The sequence below is a fragment of the Rhodotorula graminis genome (genome assembly GCF_001329695.1).
Source record: "Rhodotorula graminis WP1 unplaced genomic scaffold RHOBAscaffold_1, whole genome shotgun sequence".
NCBI lineage: Eukaryota > Fungi > Basidiomycota > Microbotryomycetes > Sporidiobolales > Sporidiobolaceae > Rhodotorula > Rhodotorula graminis.
This window is the reverse complement of record NW_017264928.1, coordinates 2,020,945-2,042,462: the sequence shown is the minus strand read 5'-3', so window position 1 is coordinate 2,042,462 and position 21,518 is coordinate 2,020,945. Positions and strand designations below refer to the sequence as shown.

Genomic DNA, 21,518 nt, shown 5'->3' with positions numbered 1-21,518 from the left:
ACGTCTGAGACCTGACCTTGACCTACTTCTCTCGAACCGAGAAGTCTTCTAAGGGCTCGAGCGCCCTGGTCGACTTTGCAGCAGAACGAGCTCTTTCGCGACGCTGTCGAGCTCAGTCTCGCCCTCCTCGAATGTCCATCGAGAGACTGCAGGGGCATGCGCGCGAGGTCTGGGAAGCGGAAGCATGAAGACAGGTTCGAGGAGCAAGTCGAGGAGGAAGACGAGGTTTGCGCTGTCCACAAGGGTGGGGGCACTTGCCCTTGCTCAGGGATCACTCAAGTACACTCAAGGAGAGAGCTCGCGAGGAAACGAGCCATCAGGGAGATTTCTCGCCTCGCCGACCTCGGACTTGAGAAGGCAGCCGAGGAGGCCAGCTCGCGCTCTACACGACAAAATAGCTCGGGAAACGCGCTCGATTGCATCGCAGACACATCGTCGTCCGATCTGGCGCGAGCAGAAGGCCGTAACCCTGCTAGATCAAGAGCTAGCGTTTGAGCGAGGGTGCGCAGGATCCCCCTTGTCTTTTGTAGGTGGCCGGGCGCACGGGCACTCCGCAGGGGTGCGCGCCGTGCGAGCGGCTCACCACAGTGCGCCCGCTGCCCTCAGGGGCACGTGAGGGCGGGCGCAGCCTCGTAAAGACCCGTCCGCGACGGCTCGACTCGCTGAGCCGTCAGGACGAGTGCGACGACGAACAAGAACTCTGAGCGGTCTGGGAACAATCGCGAGGGACGAGAGAGCTATGAGAGAGGGAAGAGCGCCGTCGCGCGGCGCAGGAAGGGCGCGAGGGGAAGCTTTCGGGGCCGAGAAGGGAGAGGTGCCATCGAGGGCGCGACTAACCTGCGGCGCGAGGTCGAGAGGGTCAGTGTGCGGCTCGGCGAGGAGCACAGACCCACATGAAGGTCCTGCAAGGGAGAGAGAGAGCGCGCGGGACGTACAAAAGGACAAGACGAGCCGCCTCGAGGTCGGGAGCCCGCCTCGCGCCGCCCAGAGGACCGCCCTGCTCGCCTTGCGCAGCCGTTCCGCCTGTAAGGTGACCGAGTCAGTCTATCGAGACCCCTGCACCGCGTCGCGAGGTGGCAGAGGGGGCTAGGGGAGAGGGGGAGGGGGGCCAAACAAAGGGAGGCGGGGAGGAGGGGGACGCACCAGTCGCCCACAGCCCGCACAGCGCGGTCGCCTGGCCCAGTAGTCTCCTTGATGCTGCGATAGACCTCGACGACGATACCCACAGGCCCATGAACCGTTGCCACCAGTCGAGAGAGGTCGGACGACGCGGGTTACTGATGAAGATGTGACGCGCCCTGCGCCGGCGGAGAGCGCTCGAAGTGGTGCGCATGAAGCAGAAGAATGATGCCGAGATGTGCAGGTACCGACTCGAGCCAGTCTGAGCGAGCCCGGTCGTGAGGGCCGAGGGGTGGGAGGGGAACGAGGGACGCGAGTGCCGAGCAGACCTTGAACTCGAGCTTACGCTCCCCACAGCGGTCGCCGTACTTTCTCCCGCTTCGAGCATGCTCTCAGTGCTGTACAGAGTGGCCTCGTTGACGAGCAAGCCGGCAGGAAGAGCGCTCTCGGCTCGGACCTCGACCGACTCGAAGCTCGCTCTCCGACTTTCGCTCTGCGATCTCTCGCTCGCTAGACATGCTCTCCTCGGCTTTTGCGACGCTCAAGACAGTTCCGTGATATCAATGGTGCAACGGCATGGGCGGTAGCCCATCCGGATTCGTCACCGCAAGCCGCGCTCGATCCGCTCCCTGACTTGCCGCCGCCGCCGAGTACGCCGAGCGCGCCGCCGCCGTCGATGCCGATCGTCCGACGGGGTACGAGGGCGGAGGCGGGTAGCGAGAGGTGGATGGCGGAGGTGCGGAGGAGGAGGGAGGAGGGCGGGAGCCGATGCCGGGCGTGCGAGGCTGGGCGGACGCTGGGGCGTAGGGGAATGCGGCGCGGCCCGGTGGCGCAGGCGAGCTCGGCGGCGAGTAGGCGGTATAAGGAGAGTAGGCGGACGGTGGCGGGGCGGCGTAGGTCGATGTTGAGGTTTGCTGGAAGGGGTACGGCGAGGTCGACGGCGCTCGAGTGAGGTACGGGTCGCTCGTTCTCGTCGGCGGCGGTGCGGGTCCTGTCTCGGGGAGCGTTGAGTACGAGACGTAGCGGCTCGTGACAGGGTCGAACAACGCACTCGTTGTGCCCGAGCGACCACGCACGAGGACCGGGATCGTGCCCGGGCGAGTCGACGACGAGGCCGCCGAGGTCGGGCGGTACACGGGCGACGTAGGTCGAGAGCTCGTCGGCGAGGAAGTTGGCGAGCCGATGCGGAGAGACGCTGGGATGTCGGAGGAGGTCGTTGGGTCGTCGTGAGCCCGGCTCGACGAGTACGAGCTCGCCGACGCCGCCGACGCCGAGCGTGAGACCGTCGATGTCGGCGCTCGGGCCTGCGCGCCGTGCTGGTCGTGTGCTCCGAGGAGCGTGTCGTCGTCCGAGGCCGTTGTCGACCCTGCGCCGCTCGAGTAGCCGTCGTTGCCGCTCTCGCCGCCGCCTTTGCCCGACCCGGCACGCCTGCGCGCCTCGCCGCGAGCGGCGTCCGAGTACCCGTCGTCCGTGTCGGTGCCGCTGTCGGACGGCGCCTGGCTCGACGACCGCTTCGACGCCTTGGAGCGGACCGAGGCCGAGCCGACGAGCGTCGACCCTCGCGAGCTGCGCCGCGACGGCGTCGAGCCGTCCTTGGCGCGCCTCGACGACGACGTGTGCGACCGCTGCGAGAGGCGCGAGACCTTGCGGCGCATGCTGCCGACGGCCGAGGCGATGTGCTGGGTCGCGCCGGGCGTGACGAGCGTCGCCTGCATCTGGAGCTGCTTGATCTTGCGGCTGTACAGCTGGACGTACAGGACAAAGGCGACGATGACGGCGGCGCAGAGGAGGCCCTGGATCTGCGGGAACGGGCTGTCAGGGCGTGCGCGAGAGAGAGAGGGTTCGAGAGAGAGGAGGCACGACGCACGACGAGGAGCGCCCAGGCGAGCTTGTGCGAGCCCTCGAAGCGGCCCTTGTACATCCAGATGCCGATAAGGACGCACGTTGCGATGAGGTAGCCCGAGAACCAGCCCTGTGGGAGAGCAAGGTCGTCAGGCTCGTGCGCTGACTCGAGACGAGGAAGGAAGCGGACGCACGCCGAAGGTGAAGCACAGGCGCAAGACGATCATCGGGTGGTGCGACCGGCGAACGGTAGACAGCTCGTTGAGCATAAAGCCCTGCGAGAAGATGAGGAATGTCAGCGAGTGTGGCTAGGGGAGAGCCGAGAGGGAGGAGGAGGGGCTCACCTCGATGCCGAACAGAACGCCCCAGCCGATCAAGACGATGATGAAGACGCTGCGCACTGTGTTCTCGAAAGGCTTTGTCAGCTCGTCGACTGGGAGGGGCACGAGAGGCAGAGAGAGAGACGCACAGTCGCCCTTCTCCCTTGAGCAAGCCCCACACGCTCGTGCCCACGCCGACGACCAGGGTCGCGAAGAAGAGGGGCCAGATGGCCTTCTTGCCCGCAAAGACGGCGCGCTCGAGGTCCTTGAGCGCGGCCTTGTTGGCTCCCGTGCGCATGACGATGCTCGCGTCGCTGCCGCCGTCCGAGCCGCCAGGGTGGTTCGGGTCGAAGGCGGCGTACTTGTGCGCCGGGTTGCTCATGGCGGGCGGAGCTGACCTCGTCGGTGAGGGAGGTGGGCGGCTGCGAGAGGTGGGACGCGCGGCGGACGACGAGAGGAGAGATCGGGAGGCGCGAGCGCAGGAGAGTCCGCGGACGGACCGGCGCGAGCACGCCGAAGCGGCAGGTGGCTCAGGAGAGAGTCTCGGCTTTTGCAGCGAAGGACAGTACGAAGCGATCGACAGCCCGACGAGCGCCGCGTGGGAGAGGGACTCGAAGCGGAAGCGAAAGCTGGGAGCGCAAGACAGAGTCGCTCTCGCTCCGAACTTGCTCGACCTGCGCCGGCCGACGCATATGTACACTGCAGGGTCCTGGTCGACGTCGTCTAGTTGAGGAGGATGCGGCAGCCCATGACGATGCAGGCAAGGGCGACGTAGGGTGAGAGGCGTTCTCCTGCGCCCGGGGTAAGGCGACGGCGTCAGCTACGAGGCTCGAAGACGCCGCAGCAGATGTTTGAACAATAAAATTAATATAAATCAGCAACTTAAATAGCCTCTAAGGTTTTAAGTTTTATAAGAAAAAAAAGAAGGGAGGAGGTGGGGGAAGGTCAGTGAGGGCTCGCACGCTCGAGAGTCTGCTGGACGGTCTGGATACATCGAGGTGCCCTGTATGACTCCACCGACGAGTGCACCCGCTCCCGAGAGCCCTGCAGGCGGAGCGAGAGCTCTCATCACCTCGAGGCTCCACCTCACCCTCGACCCTCGTCTCGGCGGCCGCTGGAGAGGGAGAGAGAGGGACGGACCCGTTCTTGTTGCGGTCGATGAGGCCCGGGGCGGTGCCTCTTGCGTAGGTGCAGGTGCAGATGATGAGGAGGATGACGAGCAGGAGCGACTCGAAGTTGAACAGCGCCGTCTGCGGGCGCACGGGGCTCTGGTCAGTCGGCGTCCGGCTCGAGAGGGGGAGTGGACGCACCATGGGTCGATCTGCTGGTCCAGCTGTGCAGTTGCGCGAGGTCGAGAGGGTGTGGGGGAGAGCCGACCGAGCGAGCTCGTCGTTGAGCCACCACTTGCACCGCGCTCGCCTCCTGCGCGCCAGTGTAGCTACGCAGCACCTCCGCCAAGCAGCCCACACGCTGGCAGCCTTGTCAACACGGCCTCGCCATGAGCGGGTGGGCGGCCGACACGACGACCGACCAGCCGGCTCGCGGGTGCGTCCTCGCCCTCTCTAGCGCGCGAGCAGAGTACGAGACCTGGCTCACACATGCATCAGCAGCTCGCAGACCGATAGCGCGCGCGTCGTATTCCAGGTCGGTCCTGTCGTCGAGCCGTCTTCGGCACCAACCTCCCTGTCGTCCAACGTCGCCGACATGGACCACGGCGCGGCGAGCAGCGGCGACGACGACGTCTCGATGGGCTTGCGACGCGCTCGAGGCTCGGTCGAGCGCACGGCTCGCAAGACTGCGACGAGTCGGCGCCCGCTCGGTGCAGCACCCGACCAGCACTACCTCGTCGACCTCGCCGCCGACGACTACCGCATGCGCGACGACGACTCGTCGTCCGCGGACTCGAGCTCGTCGTCTGACTCGTCGATCGAGCTCGACAGCGGCGCGTCGTCGTACGACTCGCGAGCGGCACCTCGCGCCGCCCTCTCGCCCGATCCTCTTCCCCGCGCCTCGACGCCGTTCCGCACACCGTCCCGCGCTCCTCGTCCTCGCCGCCACGCCCACACGACTGTGCCCTCGCCGCCCAAGAGCGCTCGCACGCCTGTCGACCCTGCAGCCGTCTCGCGCGACCACCCTCTCCCGCACCCTCCCTTCGACTTCGACATCCTCAACCACGCGCCGACACGGCATCCGGCGCCGCCTGCAGCGTGGAAAGAGCCGTCCTCTCGCACGGCGCAGGAGGACAAGGACGAGGCGGCGCGGGCTGCCGAGCGCAGGAGGAGGATCAAGCGGCAGCGCAGGCTGCGCGAGCCCGAGGCGGCGCCGTGGGGGTGGACGTGGACGTGCGAGAGCCTCGTCGAGCTGAGGAAGAACGTCGAGAGCAAGGGCAAGCAGAAGGAGACCGCGACTGTGCGTCCTACAGCTCCTTTTCTAAACTCGGTCCCCCTCGTCCTCACGGCTGTTGCGCCTGCAGGACTACCGCTCGGCCGCCTTCTTCCCGCACGCCCATCTACCCGGACTCTCGTACATGTCGGGCGTCATGGCCGTCGTCGGCGGCAGCAAGGTGCGTCCGCTGTCGTCCCACCCCTCACGCCTCGATCCTGACCTCCTCGCTCTCGACAGGTCAACCTGCACCACCTCGACTCGGCTTCGACCTCGACAAGCTCCTCAAAGCTCTCGCACCTTGTCTCCCACGAGAGTGCCGCTCGCCTGTACCCGTCACACGTGCGTCGGCTCCTTCTCCCTCTCGCCGATTCGGCCGCACTGACCCTGCGCGCTCTCGCAGCGCGACAAGGAGGAGTACCTCACCTGCGCCTGGTCCGTCAACATCTCGACGCACCCGTACACGCCCATGCTCGCCGTCGCAGGTCGAGGGCGCGTCATCGACATCTTCTTCATCGGGCGCCGACCGTCGGGCGAGTGGCTGCTCCACAAGGACCGCACGCTCACCGGCCATGGCGGTGTGCGTCCCCTTTCTCTCAGTCTACTCTACATCCGTCGACGAACCTGACAAAAGCCTCCTTTGCTCGCCCACAGACGATCCACGCCCTCGCGTTCCACCCCTCGTACCCGCACCTCCTCGCGTCCGCCAGCGAGGACAAGACGGTCCGCCTGTGCGACCCGACCCTGCCCTGGGGCTCGGACGCCATCGTCTCGCGACGAGCGGGACCTGCGCGTGCGAGCGCCACCGAGACGGACACGGCGGGCGGCGGGAAGAAGAAGGCCAAGGGCAAGGCGGTCGGGCCGCAGAGCAAGGTCGAGGAGCGCATTCGGCAGGCCGAGGGAGGGCGCACGAGCAGGCCAAGGGTAGAGGGAGAGCTCTTGGGCGTGCTCGCAGAGGGCGGACACGAAAAGGCCGTCATGTCGTGCGTGCGTCGCGCTTTCTCTCTTCTCTCCCTCTCCCTCTGCGCCTGTCTCGGTCCTGACGACCCTTACACTCCTCCAGAACTTTCACGCCACGCTCGACGTCATCGTCTCGGCCGGCAACGACGGTTTCATCAAGTTGTGGCACCTCCCGCCGTCCGTCCTCGAGGCGACGCCCTTCTGGCCACACACGCCGCTCCACCGCCACCCTCCCTCACCTCCGCCGTTCGTCCATGCACCGGTCATCGGCCCGCCAATCTTTTCCTCGTACGCCGTCCACCCCGGCCAGTGGCCCGACCAGGTCCTGTTCGCCTCGCCGACCACCTGCACCATCCTGTCGAAGGCGCCCGTCTCGCACCCCGACGCGCGCTTCTCGCCTCGCACGAGCGTCAAGCTGTGGACCCCGACCGTCCTCGACGTCCTTCCGTCGCGCTCGGCCGATCGTCGCGCCGCAGCAGTCGAGCGAGCGCGCAGTTTCGCACGCGCCACGTCCGAGTCGGCCGACGCGCCCGCGCTCCTGCCGCCGTCGGCCCCACTCCCGCCATACGCGAGGAGCGACGGCGCGTTACGCGTCGCGTACGAGGCCGTCGTCGAGTCGCAGAACTGCGTCGGCGACTCGGTCGGGTGGTTCCGCCCGGCGCCGCACTCGCCGGCCGACCCTGAGCGGGACGGACCGGACGAGCCGTTCTTCGTCATTGGGACGTCGACGCCGCTTCCTGTGCCGGCCGACGCCGCCGACGCCGACGAGGCGCTCTACTTCTACCGCCCCTTCGCGCCCATTCCCCTCGGTACCGCCACGAGCCCTTCTTCCTCCACCTCCTCTTCCGCCGCGCCCGCTCGGTCATTCCTCAGCATCACCAATTCCCCTACCGCAACTCGTCGACCGCCGACCGCCGCAGCTCGCGCCGCCGAGGTCGATGCCGCTGCGGCCGCCCTCTTCCCGCCCGACCGCGACCGCTCGGCGCACGACTTTGCGCCGCGGCTCCTCCCGAGCGCCGTCGTGGACGTCGTACCGAGGGACGACGCGCGAGGTGGCGCAGGAGCGCGGCCGGCGCTGCACTGGAGGGCGCTCGCGGTCGGAGCGGGAGGGATGGACGTGGTCGCGGTGGGCGACGGCGGGGCGGTCGCGGTCTTTCGGGCGCAGCGGCGGGACCGAGCAGAGGTGCAGGAGGACGCAATGCAGGAGTAACTCGATGCTGGGGCGCCCACATGGAGAGACCGTGAGCCGCGAGACTCAGCTCGAGAGAGGGATCGCCAGAAGCTCGCGACTCCTCGCCGCCTCGACCGGACGAGAGCACAAGGTACTAAAGCGTGACTGCCGCGTCCATTCAGACCGCTCTCGACAGAGCGAGAGGAGGAAAACCGGACGAGGTTGCTTCATCGCCTCGTCGCCGCCTCTTCCTCCTCCTGTGCACCTCGCTCTCGCGATGGAGCGCCAGCTGGCGCCTCGCAAGACGAGTTGACTGCTGGCCTACCGCCTGCACCACGCCCTGCACTCTGGGTCGCTGCGCGAGGTCGTCGACGCGCTCCCCACAACTTCCGCGCCTCCGCCGTTCCCTCCCCGGCCGACCAGGGCCCCGTTGAGCGTGTTCGATTCGAGCATCTACGACGGCACCTGCCTGCTCGGCGCGGCAGCGACCGTCCTGTTCCAGCCAGCCGAGTTCCGCCGCGCAGTCTTCGCCCTCCTCCTCGAGTGCGGCGCCAGCCCGTACGCGGCGGGCGACAACGGCATGGCGGCCGAGTGGGTCCTGTACCGGATCAAGGGCGAGCAGGAGATGCGCGAGTGGTGCCTGCACGAGCTCGGCCGGGCCAAGGAGGCCCAGCGCAACATGGTGCGGTACGAGGCGCGTGCGTCCACTCTCTCCTTCCTCCCTTCCACCCCTCTCTAGACGCGCAGCAAGCTGACATACCCTACCTTCAGCGAGCGAGGTGCACGACTGGATCGAGAACGAGCTCGCGGCGCTGGACGCCGAGGTCGAGTACGAGCACGAGCCCGAGCAGGTCGACGACGAGGACACGCCGATGCAAGACTGTGCGTCCCTCCTTGCGGCCCCTCTTTGCCCGTGACCCGTACTGACACGCCTGTTCCTCCGCAGACGACGAGCTCGACAACCTCGACCGCCACGAGCCGATCCAGGCGCCGCCGGCCAAGCGTCCTCGCGTGCTCTCGCCCCTGCCCGACTACGAGGACGCCGAGCACCTCGCCGAGCGCTCTCACCCGTACCTGTACGTCGACGCACCCTACGCGGCGGCAGGGCACGCTCGAGCGCGCGACGAGCCCGTCCAGGACCCGCCTCGCCCGTCGCCGGCAGTCGGTGGATCACGCCCTTGGTCGAGCGCGCCAGGCGGCCTCACGCAGCACGAGGCGCGCGTGTTCGCGCCCCTCATCGGCACGCTCCGCCGCGCCCCGAACGGTACGGCCCTCGCGTCCAGGGTGGGCCAGGAACTGCCGCAGTTCAACTCGGCCGTCTACAAGCTCGACCCGGACCTGAGCACGTGGCGGCCGTACGTCGCTCGCGCCGAGGAGCTCGGTCTCGTCGAGCTCGGGAGAGGCGCGGTTCAAGGGAGAGACTGGGTCCGCTTGCGTCCCTCGGTGCGTCCCGGCTGTCACTCCTCTCATCCGCGCCCGGCACTGACTCTCTCTGTCCAGCCCGCAGTACCTGCACGAGACGCCTCGGCGACATGATTCGCCTCCGCCGACGTCCTCCTCGACCACCTTCCCGTCAGAGGCGCACAACCGGCCGCCGAGCACCGGCCCTCCTCAAGCGCGCCCACCTTCTCCTCCTCGACCTCCCGCACACCTCCGTCGTCCGCCACCTCCACCACTCCTACCTCTTCATTCGCCACACGAGCCGTCCTTCCCGCACCCGACGACCGCGAGCGCGGCCGATGCCGCCCAGACCTCGACCTCGGTCGGCTCGTTCGCCTCGTCGGCGCCCCGCCAGCCGCTCGAGCCGGACCGAGGTGGGCTCGCCGGCTCCCCGAAGCTTTCGCAGCCGCCGCCAGAGCGGATCGGCCCGCCTCAAGAAGCGCCAGAACCCGTCGTCATCGACCGCCGCGAGCCGATCTTCCCCAAGCGCAGACGCTCGCCGTCCCCTCGGCCCGACTACCGCAGCACCGAGCGCGCCGCCCCGCCTCACTCGAGCTCCACGTCGGCGTACGTCCAGGGCGGCGGCACGAGGCGCGTTGGCGACGGCGAGGAGGTCTCGCGAGCGGCGTCCCGTCCTGCGCCCGTACGAGCGCAGCTCCCGCCGCGGCCGAGGTGGGCGTCTCGCCTGCACGACGACGACGCAGACGTCTTTGAGCCCCTCGTCGAGACGCTCCGCCCCATGAAAGCCGGCAGGCGTTGGGTGAGGGGCTCGGACGTCGGGGAACGCATGCGTCCCTGGTTCCCCGACGTGTACAAGCGCGACCGGCGCCTCGGCGCGTGGAAGGCGTACGCCGAGCGCGCGCACAAACTCGGCATCATCACGCTCCAGCCTCTCTCGAACGCGCAGGACGAGGTCCGCCTCGCCGCCGAGGTGCGCCCCAAAATTCCCTTGTCGTCCTCGTCGCTCTCGTCGGCGGTCGGATTGACCCTACCTCGTACACGCAGTTCGACGTTCCGGACAGTCGGTCCCCGTCCCCTTTCCGGTACACCCGCTCGCCCCGCATCCCTTCGCCCGACCGACCCGAGCGCTCGACGACCGCCCTTCCTCCTCGTCCTGCGCCCTACCAGCCGACATCGATGCCCCCGACGCACCCTCTCTTGCTCGCCGAGCCGTCAACGACCGTCAGCGAGCGCGGCCCGACGACGACGAGCTCCTCGTCGACCGACAAAATCGGCCAGTCGTGGGAAGCCTTCACGGCGAGCAGGCAGAAGCCGAGCCCGACGACCAGATCGAGCGTCCCGGGCGTACCCGTCATGCCCCGTGGGTCGTCGGGCGCCACGCCGCCGTCGAGCACGTCATCCTCGCCCGTCGTTCCACCCGTGCTCGGCGCCTCGAGTGCGCCTCTCGCCGCCAGTGCGCCTCCCGCCAGGTCGCCCGGCCAGTCGACCTCGTCGACCTCGTCGTCCTTTGTCGCCGCAACTCGAGCGCCCGAGGGCTCGGCGGCGTCGGTTGCGCTCGTCACGGGGCCGTCAGCCGCCTCGCTCGGCGTCGCAGGAGGCGCTCGGCCGGCGCCGAGTGACCCGTCTTTGCCGTCGATGGTCTCGCCGCGGCTGCCCGAGCCGTCGAGTGCGTCACACTCGGCGCCTGATCCCGCCGTCGCCGACCGCCGCGAGCCGATCCTCGTCAAGCGGTCGCGCTCGTCGTCGCCCATGCCCGACCAACCTGTCGCCGAGCCCGTCGTCAAGCGCCAGATGGTCATCCCGCCGCTCGCCGTCTCGACCGACATCCTGAAGCCTGTCGGTGGGCGCGACGAGCCCGCACGCGCACCGCCCTGCCCGGCACCGGCACCTGTTCCCGCCGCACCCGCACCTGTTCCCGCACCTGCGGCCGTTCCGCGCCGGCCGCGGGAGGCGTCGCGCCTGACGGACGACGAGGCGCACGTCTTTGAGCCGCTCATCAAGACGCTGCGCAGCATGAAGGCGCGCGACCGGTGGGTCCTCGTCTCGGACGTCGGGCGCCGCATGTGCCGCGAGTTCTACGACGTCTACCGTCGCGACCCGGCCCTGTCGTTCTGGAAGCCGTACGGCCATCGCGCTCAAGAGCTGCGCATCATCACGATCGACGAGCGCGAGAGGAAGCCGAGCCTGATCTGCCTCACCGCCGAGGTGCGTCTCTCGAGCCTCACTCTCTCTCGCCGGCGGCGCAGTACACTGACCCGTTCATGCTGTACGCAGTTCGCCACCGCCCGTGCACCTCAACCCTCGCCTCCACCGTCTACGATCGCGCCAGTCGTGCGCCCCGAGCACTCGACCACCGTCCTGCCGCCCCGGCCGAGCTCCCTACTCCTCGACCCGGCCTTCTCCGTCCCGGCACCGCCTCCTTCGCTCGAGCCACCAGGTCACGTCGTCTCGACTACCGTACGGCCCACGTCGGCCGGCCAGGGCGGCGCCGCCTCGACGAGCTCGCCCTCGGCCGACGAGATCGGCCAGTCGTGGCGCGAGTTCACGGCAAACCGGCAGAAGCCGCGCTCGTCGGCCCCGTCGATCATGCCAGGGCCGACGATCACGCGGCCCACGCAGTCGGGCGCGGCATCGTCGTCGACGACGTCGGTCTCGGCGGCTGCGCAGCCCGTGCCCGGCGCCTCGAGTACGCCTCTCGCAGCCGGTGCGCCTCCCGCCGGGTCGCCTGGCCAGTCGACGTCGTCGTCCTCCGTCGCCGTCCCTCGAGCGCCCGAGGGCTCGGCGGCGTCGCCGGGCTCGTTCGGTCCCGGCTCGTCGACTACCTCACTCGGCGTCGCAGGAGCCGGCCCGGCGGCTTTGAGCGACTCGTCGGCCCTGCCGATGCGCGTCAACTTGCTCGACGTGCTCCGCGGCGACCGTGCGCGCGAGCGCTCGCGCGACGCGCCGCAGCGTCCCCTCGCGGACGAGCCGCTCGGACCTCGGGTCGTCCAGGGCGACCTCACGCCGGTGTCGCTCGAGATGGCTCGGTCCGCCTCGGTCGTCTCGATGCCTCAAGACGTCGTCGGCCTGTCGGCGTCGGCAGCGGACTCGTCCATGGCCATGACGAGGCGCGCGACCAGCCCTTCCACCGCTCGACCTGCACCATCTCTCGGCGCTCCCGGCCTCGACACGTCGTCCGCCGTTAGCGCGGTTGCGCCGGCGGCGTCGGCTGTCGCACAAGGGCCTGCCGTGCCGGCCTCGACGAGCATGGGCCCTCCCTCGACGGCGTCGCTCCACTCGTTCGGAAGGCGAGTTGCGCCGCTCGCCGCCGCCGCACCCGTCTCGTCCGCCGCCTCGAGCTCGGCGTCGGCCGTGCCCGAGCGTGACCCAAGCGCCAGGGCGAGCGAGGTCAAGAAGCCACCGCCGCCGAGCACGGCAAGCGCCGCGCCGAGCGGATGGACGCCGAGCGCGACCCAGTCGCTCGGCTCGTCCGTGTCGGGCGCCGACTTTGCGGCGCTCGGGACGGCTACGGCCGCATCGGGCCCGCCGCCGCGATCGGTGTCGCGCCTGCCTCGACTCGCCCGTCCGCCGCCGCCTCCTCCAGTCGCTCGCCCTCGCCCTCCCTCGTCCACCCCTCGTTCAGTCGCCTCTTCCGCCTCGTCCGCACCCGATCCACCTCCTCCCGTACAACCGGCGCCGCCGTCGCAGCAGACGTCGACCGTGCACCCCGGCTGGGCGCCGACTTTCCCGAGCGCGCTCGCCCCGCCGGGCCCGGCCGCCTCGATCCCGCGCGCCTCGAGCCACGACCGGCCGCCGCACTGGAACACGTTCGCCCCGACCGCGTACCCGAGCACGACCATGCCCTCCTTCACGCCCACCGCGCCTGCCGCCTTTGCCAGCGCCGCTCGGGCCCCGGCGCAGCAGCGCGTCGCCGGCTTCGTCACGGTCGAGGTGCACCTCCTGCCGCCGTACGCGACCGAGAACGTCCTGCGCATGTACCTCTTGCGCGGGCCGTCCGTGTTCGAGAGCCTGCCGAGCGCGGCGCAGCTGGACCAGCTCGACGCGCTCGTTCGCGGCGGCGAGTTCCGCAGCGCGGCGGCGCAGCTGCAGCAGCAGCGGCAGCACGACGAGCCGCCGCCGGTCCCGAAGCGGGTCCAGGTCGTGATCGACGAGAAGCCCGGGCTCGCGCAGGACCGACGGTGGGCGCAGGTGACGTACAAGACGAGGGCCGACGCCGACCGGGCGAGGGCCATCTTCAACGGCAAGAGGCTCGTCGAGGGTCCGGCGGGCATGGGCGAGCAGGGGCTCATGTGGATCGAGCAGGGGTCCGAGATCGCGAGGTTCAGGACGCAGGCGTTCCGCTGAGGAGGGACGAAGGAGGAGGAGGAAGCCGCTTTCGCTTTTCTCGGCGTGCAACTCTGCCGCAGCTTTCACGTACAGCTCTCGTGCGCGCGCTCGACGAGAGATGAGAGGCATAGACATTGCGAAAGATCTACACAATCAGAGGACGAGAGGGAAAGAGAGAAGCGCGATCCGGCCGTCCTGGAGGCAGTCGTCGGCGCGCTCACCTCGACCTGGCCAGCGAGACGCGCTGTCCGCGGAAAGGTGTTCTCGGTCGACGTCTCGTCGACCAGGACGATCGTGACTGCGACAAGGAGGAAACGCTGGGTCAGCTTCCGCAACGAACGAGGCTCGAGGAGGGAGGGGAGGCGGCAAGAGCTCACCGAGTACGGCAGGTCCGACACCGTCGAGCGCACCATCGAGGCTCTTGAGGGCGATCGAGTTCCTTGCTCGACCTTGATGCCGTGGTCCTTGAGCTCTTGTGCGACGGGGCGACGACGGCGGTGCTGCGCGAGCTGGCGGCGCAGCCCACGCGCTGTCGGCACAGCCTTGACGGGCACAGCAGGGAAGCCTCATCCACCTGCGACGAAAACGAGCATGCGAGCGACCGTGCTGGCCATGGAGCGGCGAGTGAGGTCGAGTCGGAACGAGGTGGGGAGGGAAGGGCGCGGCGGCGGGTGCTGTGAGGCGTGCGCGCTGCCTGATGGACGCCGGCGAGGAAGAGAGCAGGACTGTGGGTGCGCGCTCGAGCTAGCAGGGCGGGCACAGCTGGTGGCAGAAGCGAGGAGCGTTCTCATGACCTCCGCCGAAAGGGCCGAGTCGTCGCTTCTCGCTCCCTCCTCGCACAGCGTCGATTCTCCCACGACCACGCTCTTTATGCGGGCCTTCTTCACCTCGGCGCGCACCGGCACCCGCTACCTCGCCGCCATGGCCGCTCCCGTCGTCGTCACCGCCTCGTCCTCGATTCAAGCCGCCGCATCAGCTCCCGGCGACCCTGGCGACGGCAACAAGGCGCACCACAAGAAGGGTGGTGGCTTCGTCAACCCGTGGGACAGCTTCCGGGTGCGCTCTCGAGCTTTCCCCTCGTCCACCCCCTCCCCCTCCTCCTCCCGAGACGATCGAGCTGAACAGTCCTCGCGCGGCGCTGCAGGATCCTGGACGCGGCCCTTTGACCCTGTGGAACGCCTACAAGAGCTGGGAGACGCACCCTGTCCCGTCGGCCGACCTCCTCCCGCAGCGCCGCCAGCCCGACTTTGTTCCGCCTCCTTCGCTCTCGCCCGCCGAGCGCGACGCCTGGTTCGCCGACCTCAAGACGACCTGGCTCGGTCACGCGTGTTTCCTCGTCGAGTTCCCGGCGAGCCCGGGCCAAGGGCAAAAGGAGGGCGAGGAGCGGCGCGGCTTCCGGGTCCTGTTCGACCCCGTGTGGAGCCACCGGTGCTCGCCGAGTCAGTGTGCGTCCCCTTCTCCCTCAGAGCGCTCCTCCCACGATCAGCCGACATACTGACGCCTCGACGAGCAACAGGGATCGGCCCAGCACGTGTCACCAAGCCGCCTGTCGCGCTCGACGAGCTGCCGCCTGTCGACGCCGTCGTCATCAGCCACAACCACTGTGCGTCCTTGCCCTCTCACTCTCGCACACTCAGGTCGTCTCACTTACGATGTCCCTCGCCCGCACGACAGACGACCACCTCGACATCCCGACGCTCAAGAAGCTGTACAGCGCACAGCCCGCCGGTTCAGTTCATTTCTTCGCCCCGCTCGGCAACAAGGACTGGTTCATGTCCAACATCGGCGTCGCCGACACCGAGGTGACCGAGCTCGACTGGTGGGAGGAGCGCGAGCTGCGGCTCGGCAGCGACGGCGGCAAGGCAGCGGGTCCGAGCGGCGGGGCGAGCGCGGACGACAAGCTCCGGGTCGTGTGCACGCCATGTCAGCACTTTACCGGGCGCAGCTTGACCGACAGGAACGACACGCTGTGGGCGAGCTGGAGCGTGTCGTCGAGTGCGGGCGGCAAGGTCTGGTTTGGCGGTGCGTCCCTCGCTCTCTCTCTCTCTCTTCCCTCCTCCTCGCGGTTTCTTCCTGAGCTCCTGAGCTCTGACCTCAACCTCGTCCATGTCCTGCGCAGGCGACACGGGCTACCGCACCGTCCCTCGAGCGCCTCACGACCTGTCGACCCTGCCCGTCTGCCCCGAGTTCAAGCGGATCGGCGAGCGCGAGGGCCCGCACGACCTCGGCATGATCCCGATCGGCGCGTACGACCCGAGATGGCTCTTCAGCTCGGTGCACTGCGCCCCGGAGGACTCGGTCGAGCTGCATCGCGAGACGAGGTGCAAGAAGTCGATCGGTCCGTCCTTTGGCTCTCTCCCGTCTCTTGCGCCAGTTCAGGGCGAAGTAGATGACTGACGGGTCGAGCTTCTCGGATGCAGGCATGCACTGGGCAACGTGGCAGCTCACGCCCGAGGAGGTGCGTCTCGCTCTCGCGCGTCTCCCCTCGAGCCTCGTCCTGACCTCTCCCACTGGCCTTGCGCCCGCAGATGACCGAGCCGCCCAAGCGCCTGCGTCGAGCGTGCGACGTGTACGGCATCACGGCCGACGAGTTTGGCGTGACCGACTTTGGCGAGACGGTGCGGGTCAAGGTCTCGACCAGCGCGAAGGCGTAATTTCGCGGCGAGCGGTCTATCTTTGTTGTTGTCCTCTGCGCTCTGCGTGTAGCTCTGTGTGCAACGAAGCCCGGTACCAAAGCGCAGAGCGAGAGAGGCGTGCTGCGGACGCAGAATGAACAAGCTTTCTCGGCCAAGGGGGCTCGATCGCAGGTCCGGACGAGGCGGGAAAGCGACCGGCCGCCGACCGAGAGCAAGCTTCCCTCGTCTCTCCTACCCGACTCGCTCGCTCACAGCCTGCAGCTCGAGCACGCATTCACCAGCTGCCGAGCCACGCGCACACGGCAGCGTCGAGCCCATTGTTCGCGCCGCGCTCGCGCCTCCGCCCCCTCATCTTCCACTCGACCCCGGCCCTCGGCACCTCGCCCTCCTCAAGCTCCAGCTCGACGTGTGCACCCGACGACGGTGTCAAGCCTGCGCACTGCGACAGCGAGCATGCCTCTCACGTACTCTGGTGAGCCCCGCGCTGTCTCCTTCCCCTCGAATCTCCCCCCACCACAACAACAACCGCCCGCCGGGTCCTGGCCAGCGCGCATCGCTGGCTGTAGAGCCCAGTCGCTCACGTTCCACGACAACCGCAGAGCCCGACTACCTGTACCCGACACCGACGACCATCGCGCTGAGCCAGGGCGACGACTCTCGACCTACCCAGCTCGCACCTCAAGCGCTCCTCGCCCTCAACCACCTCATCGACGAGCTCCTCCACCTCGTCGTCCACTCGTCCCTTCACTCGACGCCCTCCCCCTTGACCCCGACCAGCTCGCCCACCGGCGGCCTCTCGACCCAGCCCCCGACACCGCTCGGCGCGACCGAGGTCCTCACGTCCGACCGGTTCAAGTCGGCCCTCGCGCGCATCCTCGGCCCGACCTCGCTCGCCAAGGAGTGCATCCTCGAAGCCGAGCTCGCCGTGCGCGAGCTCGTCCGCCGCGGCAGCCCCTCGCTGCGCGCCGACGGTGCCCTCAAGCGCGCGCCGGGCGTCTGGGGCAGCCCGGTCCTGCCCTCGAACGGCGTCCCGCTCGCCGACGACGAGGAGCTCGTGCGGCAGGCGAGCGAGACGTTTCGCGTGCTGCGGGCGTGGGCGATGCAGATCTCGGGGCTCGGCGCCGCCTGCCCGGCAGCGAGTGCGGCGGCGCCTGCCCCGTTGCCCGAGCACCTCGTCGTCCTCATGCCCCCTCGACCTGCCCCCGATCCCTCGCCCCACGTCTCGTTCATCCTCGCCCTGTATGTCGAGCGCGTCCTGACGACGCTCGGCGCGCACCTCCTGCGCCTCGTCTCGGGCGTCGTCGCGCGCTCGGTCCCGCCGACCGACACGGCGAGCGTCGCCGACATCGAGACGGCCGTCATGGAGGACACGCTCGTGTGGAGCTGGCTCCAGGGCATGCGCGTCCGGGCCTTCATCGCCGACGAGGCGGCGCAGGAGCGCGCGCGCCGCACCAAGACCTCGCCGACGCTCTCGCAGGGCAGCGCCCTCCCGAGACGGAGCGTGTCAAGTGCGGGCAAGGCGGCGGCGGCGGGGCCGAGCGAGCCGGCCCGCAAGCCGTCCTTGACGGGCCCGGCCGGCGCCGCCCTGTCGGGCGCGAGGCGGCCGAGCAGCGACGCCGTGCCGAGTGCGTCGGCAGCAGCAGGTGCGCCGACGTACGCTCGCAAGAGCTCGGCGACGGGCCTGGGCATCTCGACAGGCTCGAACGGGCTGTCGGCCGCGCCGGCGCCCCAGCTCGACGACGCGTTCGACCAGCTCCTCAGCAGCGGCAGGACCCTCAAGCTCTCGTCCACGCCTGATCGTCTGCGCACGTTCGAGGTGCGCCCTCCTCTCTCTTTGTCTATGAGCGTCACGCAAGGCCGGTTCACTCACGCGACGCACGCTCCCCTTGCAGAACCTCCCTGTTCCCTCCTCCTCGTCATCTGCGACCCCGTCACCTCGACGCCTCCGAGCTCGCGACCCGCTGCCTCGCCACCTGTTCGCCGAGGAGGACGAGGACGCCGCCGCCGCCGTCGAAGGCCAACAGCGGCCCGAGCGCCAGCGCGAGTCGTTCCTGGACCTCCTCAACTCGCCGCCACCGACCGGTGACCCGGCCTCGCACCGCCTGTCGATCCACCCTCGGCGCCCTGTGCCGACCGACGACCCGTCGCACCCGATGAGCGTCGCCATGCGGGTCCAGCAGTCGCAGGACTCGATGCCCTCGATCGACAGCCCGACGAGCCCTGCCGTCGAGCCGGGCGACAGCCCGAGGACGAGGGCGTACAAGGCCAAGGACGAGAAGCGCGACTTGGCGAGCGAGCGTGCGTCCTCCTCTCTCTGTCCTCCTCGATGTCCTCAAGCCTCGAAGCCGTCACTGACCCTTTTCCTTCTCGCAACTGCAGGCCAGATCAACCGCGACCTCGCCAACTTCTTCTCGAACCCGCCGCCGGGACCTGTCCTGGCAGCAGGACCCGCTCGCCTCGACCGCCCGCCCATTATCGTCAACGACCAACCCTCGGCTCGCCAGTCGACCTCGTCGCCTACCAAGGGCAAGGGCGGCTTCCGCGGCCTCATGTCGATGGTCACCGGCGGCGGCTCGTCCAAGAACAAGGACAAGGAGCTCGAGCCGCGCCCGTCGCTCAGCACGCCGCCGAGCTCGCCGCCGCCGCCCTCGTACCGCTCTCGCTCCTCGGTCAGCGCCTCGAGCCCGAGCGCGCCGGCCGGCCCGGCGACGAGCGTGAGCCAGGCCGCCATGCGCGCGGCAGGGTTCGGCGAGAACGTCGCGCTCGCGGCGAAAGCGGCGGCGTATGCGGCGCCGCCGGGGTTGGCGGGCCCGAGCAGCCCGAGGAGCGGCGGGAGGAGGGAGAGCTACGACCGGCCGCAGGGGCGGCGGTCGAAGAGCGGCGCATCGTCGAGTGCGGCGGGCGGGTACGGCGCGGTGAGGGAGGAGGACGGGCAGCAGGTGGCGAGGTCGCCGTCGACCGCGCAGCGCAAGGCCTCGCTCGCGAGCGCCGGCGGCTCAGCGCCGAGGGTCAACGGCACGTCGTCGTCGGCGAGCAGCAGCATCGACGAGCGCAGGCCCAGCGGCCTTGACGGCTCCGCCGTGTCGCCCTTGGCCGGTCTCACGCCGCCGATCCCGCTCGTCGCCTCGACGGCCGCCACGGACGACAACGCCCGCACGCTCGGCCCGCCCGTATCGATCAAGCCGCCGCGGCGCAGCTCGTCGCTCAAGCGCAGCGCGCGCGAGCGCGAGCAGTCGGGCTCGGCGCCGGCGTCCGTGCCGAGAACGAGGGAGAGCTCGGCGGGCTCGACGAGGTCGCCGCCGACCCTGCCGCTCGCGCCGCACCAGCTTGTCGAGGTCGAGAGCGCGGCGGCGCCGGTCGTCGTCGTGCCGTCGGCGGCAGCTCCGGCACACTCGACCGAGGTCGGGCGACCAGGCGAGCTCTTCGACCCGGCAGCCGCAGCCGAGTCGTCCCTCACTGCGCCCATCGGTGCAGCAGCAGGCCTCTCTGGGTCGTGGGCTCCCCTCGAGTCGACGCAGTCGCACGGCGAGAAGGACGCCATCGCTGCGCCGAGCTCGGCGAATGGGCTCGTCATGGCGGCGCCACTCTCGCCTGTCGACGAGGTGCCGACGCCTTCCTCATCATCGTTCGCGCCATCTGCCCCCCTCTCGGCCGCTCAACAACCGCCGCCGCCAAAGCAGCCGAGCACGACCCCTCCCTCGACCCCGCCGTCGCAGTCCACCTTTGCCCCGCCGTCGCTCCCCGGCCACCTCACGACGGCGACGCTGTCCGGCACCAAGTCGATCGTCGGGCTCCTCAAGGAGCTGCGCGGCGCCATGCTGTTTGCCGAGACGCGCGACGAGTGCGTCGAGCTCGTCGAGGGCATGCTGCGCGACCAGGCCGGGAGGGTCGAGGCGCTTGCGCAGCGCGAGAGGGAGGAGGAGCGGGAGAGTGCGGCGAGGACGGCAAGGACGGCGAGGGCGGATCAGGAGGAGGAGCTGAGGCGGGACCAGGGCGGGCGGCCGGAGCCGGACGGCGGCGAGAAGGCGCTTCTCGAGCAGGAGGCTGCGACGGGCGAGGCGGCTCTGACGGTCGGGCAGGAGGAGGACGCGAGTTTGGCTGTGCGGGAGGGGACGCACGAGGCGGCTGCTGTCGAGGGGCAAGCGGTCGTCGCGCCTTAGCGGAACGAGCGAGGGGGAGAGGTCGGATCATTTGTCTCGCGAGCTCTTCTTCTTAGCTCTGCCACTGTTGTCACTCTATGCGTTCATCGAGGTTGCCCCCTACAGCCCTGCACCGAGAGCGAGAGCTGCCAGCGACGAGAAAGCGAGCCTCGCTCAACCGGTCCAGGAGAGCCGCTCACCTCGAGTCGTCGTTCCGCCCGCACAGCACCGAGGCACAGCCCGGGCAGCACGCACACGCCGAGCTCGCGCACCGACAGCACCGCGCACGCCAGCCAGCCCCCGCCCCGGCCCTCGTTGGCCCTCTCGCCCTCCCCCGTCCTCATCGCTCCTCGACTTCCCTCGCGGCGGCGACAGAGCACCATGGCAGGCCTGGCGCGGTACACGACCGCGACAGCCTTCCTCGAGCACTGCTCGACCCTCGACCTGCTCTCGTACCCGGTCCCGACCTCGGCGCCCGTCGACGAGACGGCTCCTCCTCCCGCCCTCGCCCAGGCCGACCACGCCCTGTACTCGTCGACCTGGCTCCCGAGGGCACTCGATGGAGCACCGCAGAGTGCGGGCTTCGTCCTCGCCCGCGTCGTCGAGGACGCGTACGCCCTCGAGCTGCGCTGGGTCGCCTTCTCGCGCGGCAGCAACAGCACCAGCACCAGCACCAGCACCAGCACCAGCACCGGCCCCGACAGCAGCAGCCCCTTTGCCGACCTCGACGCACACCCCGGCACCCTCCCTCCTGTCCGCTTCGTCTTCCCCTCCCGCCTCGTCCCCTCCCCCGCCTTCGTCGTCTCGACCTCGACCTCCTCCCCCTCCTCGTCGCGCCTCCAGCTCGCATGCGTCACCGAGGCGGGCTATCTCTACACCCTGTCGTTCCCGCTCGGCACCCTGTTCTACGACGACAAGCACCTCGCCGGCGACGACTGGTGCGAGGAGTTCAAGATCGACAGCCTCGAGGGTCGCGTCCCGGTCCTCGCTCACGGCGTCGACGAGGGCAGGGTCGTTGTCGGGTGCGAGGACGGCTATGCGGTCAACGTCGAGATCGCCCAGGGAGAAGGTGCGCCCCAGCTTTCCTCGCGAAGCCGTCTCTCAGTCCTCATGACCTGACTCCCCTTCTCTCATGCGCGCAGACGGCGCTCTTGTCGAGACCGAGCTTCGGTCGCTGTCGAGCTTCTCGATGCGGTCCCTCCTCCCTTCCTTCTCGACCTTC

General features: G+C 69.4%; 5 protein-coding genes across 5 annotated transcripts; 3 read left to right on the top strand and 2 right to left on the bottom strand.

Moving 5' to 3' along the window:
* Nucleotides 1-1,679: 1,679 nt before the first annotated feature.
* On the bottom strand, nucleotides 1,680-3,663 carry RHOBADRAFT_21316 (uncharacterized protein; the record flags this gene model as incomplete). The annotated part of the gene is made up of 5 exons (XM_018412548.1): nucleotides 1,680-2,918; nucleotides 2,987-3,091; nucleotides 3,156-3,236; nucleotides 3,306-3,354; nucleotides 3,431-3,663. 5 exons carry the CDS (start codon nucleotides 3,661-3,663, stop codon nucleotides 1,680-1,682), a joined length of 1,707 nt encoding a protein of 568 aa, XP_018274648.1.
* A 285-nt stretch (nucleotides 3,664-3,948) lies between these two features.
* Nucleotides 3,949-4,627, bottom strand: RHOBADRAFT_64435 (uncharacterized protein). Its single transcript, XM_018418484.1, has 3 exons — nucleotides 4,592-4,627; nucleotides 4,393-4,531; nucleotides 3,949-4,078 (listed from the first exon to the last, which is right to left on the bottom strand). The coding sequence occupies exons 1-3, from the start codon at nucleotides 4,592-4,594 to the stop codon at nucleotides 4,005-4,007; spliced, it is 216 nt and encodes a 71-aa protein (XP_018274647.1). The 5' UTR covers nucleotides 4,595-4,627; the 3' UTR covers nucleotides 3,949-4,004.
* On the top strand, nucleotides 4,593-13,611 carry RHOBADRAFT_51048 (uncharacterized protein; the record flags this gene model as incomplete). The annotated part of the gene is made up of 14 exons (XM_018415626.1): nucleotides 4,593-4,616; nucleotides 4,744-4,826; nucleotides 4,892-5,690; nucleotides 5,755-5,844; nucleotides 5,904-6,005; nucleotides 6,067-6,243; nucleotides 6,318-6,650; nucleotides 6,727-7,806; nucleotides 8,159-8,492; nucleotides 8,566-8,676; nucleotides 8,741-9,237; nucleotides 9,302-10,165; nucleotides 10,240-11,400; nucleotides 11,470-13,611. 14 exons carry the CDS (start codon nucleotides 4,593-4,595, stop codon nucleotides 13,537-13,539), a joined length of 7,725 nt encoding a protein of 2,574 aa, XP_018274646.1. The 3' UTR covers nucleotides 13,540-13,611.
* An 831-nt stretch (nucleotides 13,612-14,442) lies between these two features.
* RHOBADRAFT_51047 (uncharacterized protein) lies at nucleotides 14,443-16,259 on the top strand (the record flags this gene model as incomplete). The annotated part of the gene is made up of 7 exons (XM_018415625.1): nucleotides 14,443-14,577; nucleotides 14,666-14,966; nucleotides 15,038-15,124; nucleotides 15,196-15,543; nucleotides 15,641-15,859; nucleotides 15,942-15,979; nucleotides 16,050-16,259. The coding sequence occupies 7 exons, from the start codon at nucleotides 14,443-14,445 to the stop codon at nucleotides 16,173-16,175; spliced, it is 1,254 nt and encodes a 417-aa protein (XP_018274645.1). The 3' UTR covers nucleotides 16,176-16,259.
* Nucleotides 16,260-16,610: 351 nt separating this feature from the next.
* RHOBADRAFT_51046 (uncharacterized protein) lies at nucleotides 16,611-20,399 on the top strand (the record flags this gene model as incomplete). The annotated part of the gene is made up of 4 exons (XM_018415624.1): nucleotides 16,611-16,629; nucleotides 16,757-17,973; nucleotides 18,050-18,455; nucleotides 18,537-20,399. 4 exons carry the CDS (start codon nucleotides 16,611-16,613, stop codon nucleotides 20,315-20,317), a joined length of 3,423 nt encoding a protein of 1,140 aa, XP_018274644.1. The 3' UTR covers nucleotides 20,318-20,399.
* Between the last annotated feature and the right edge of the window lie 1,119 nt (nucleotides 20,400-21,518).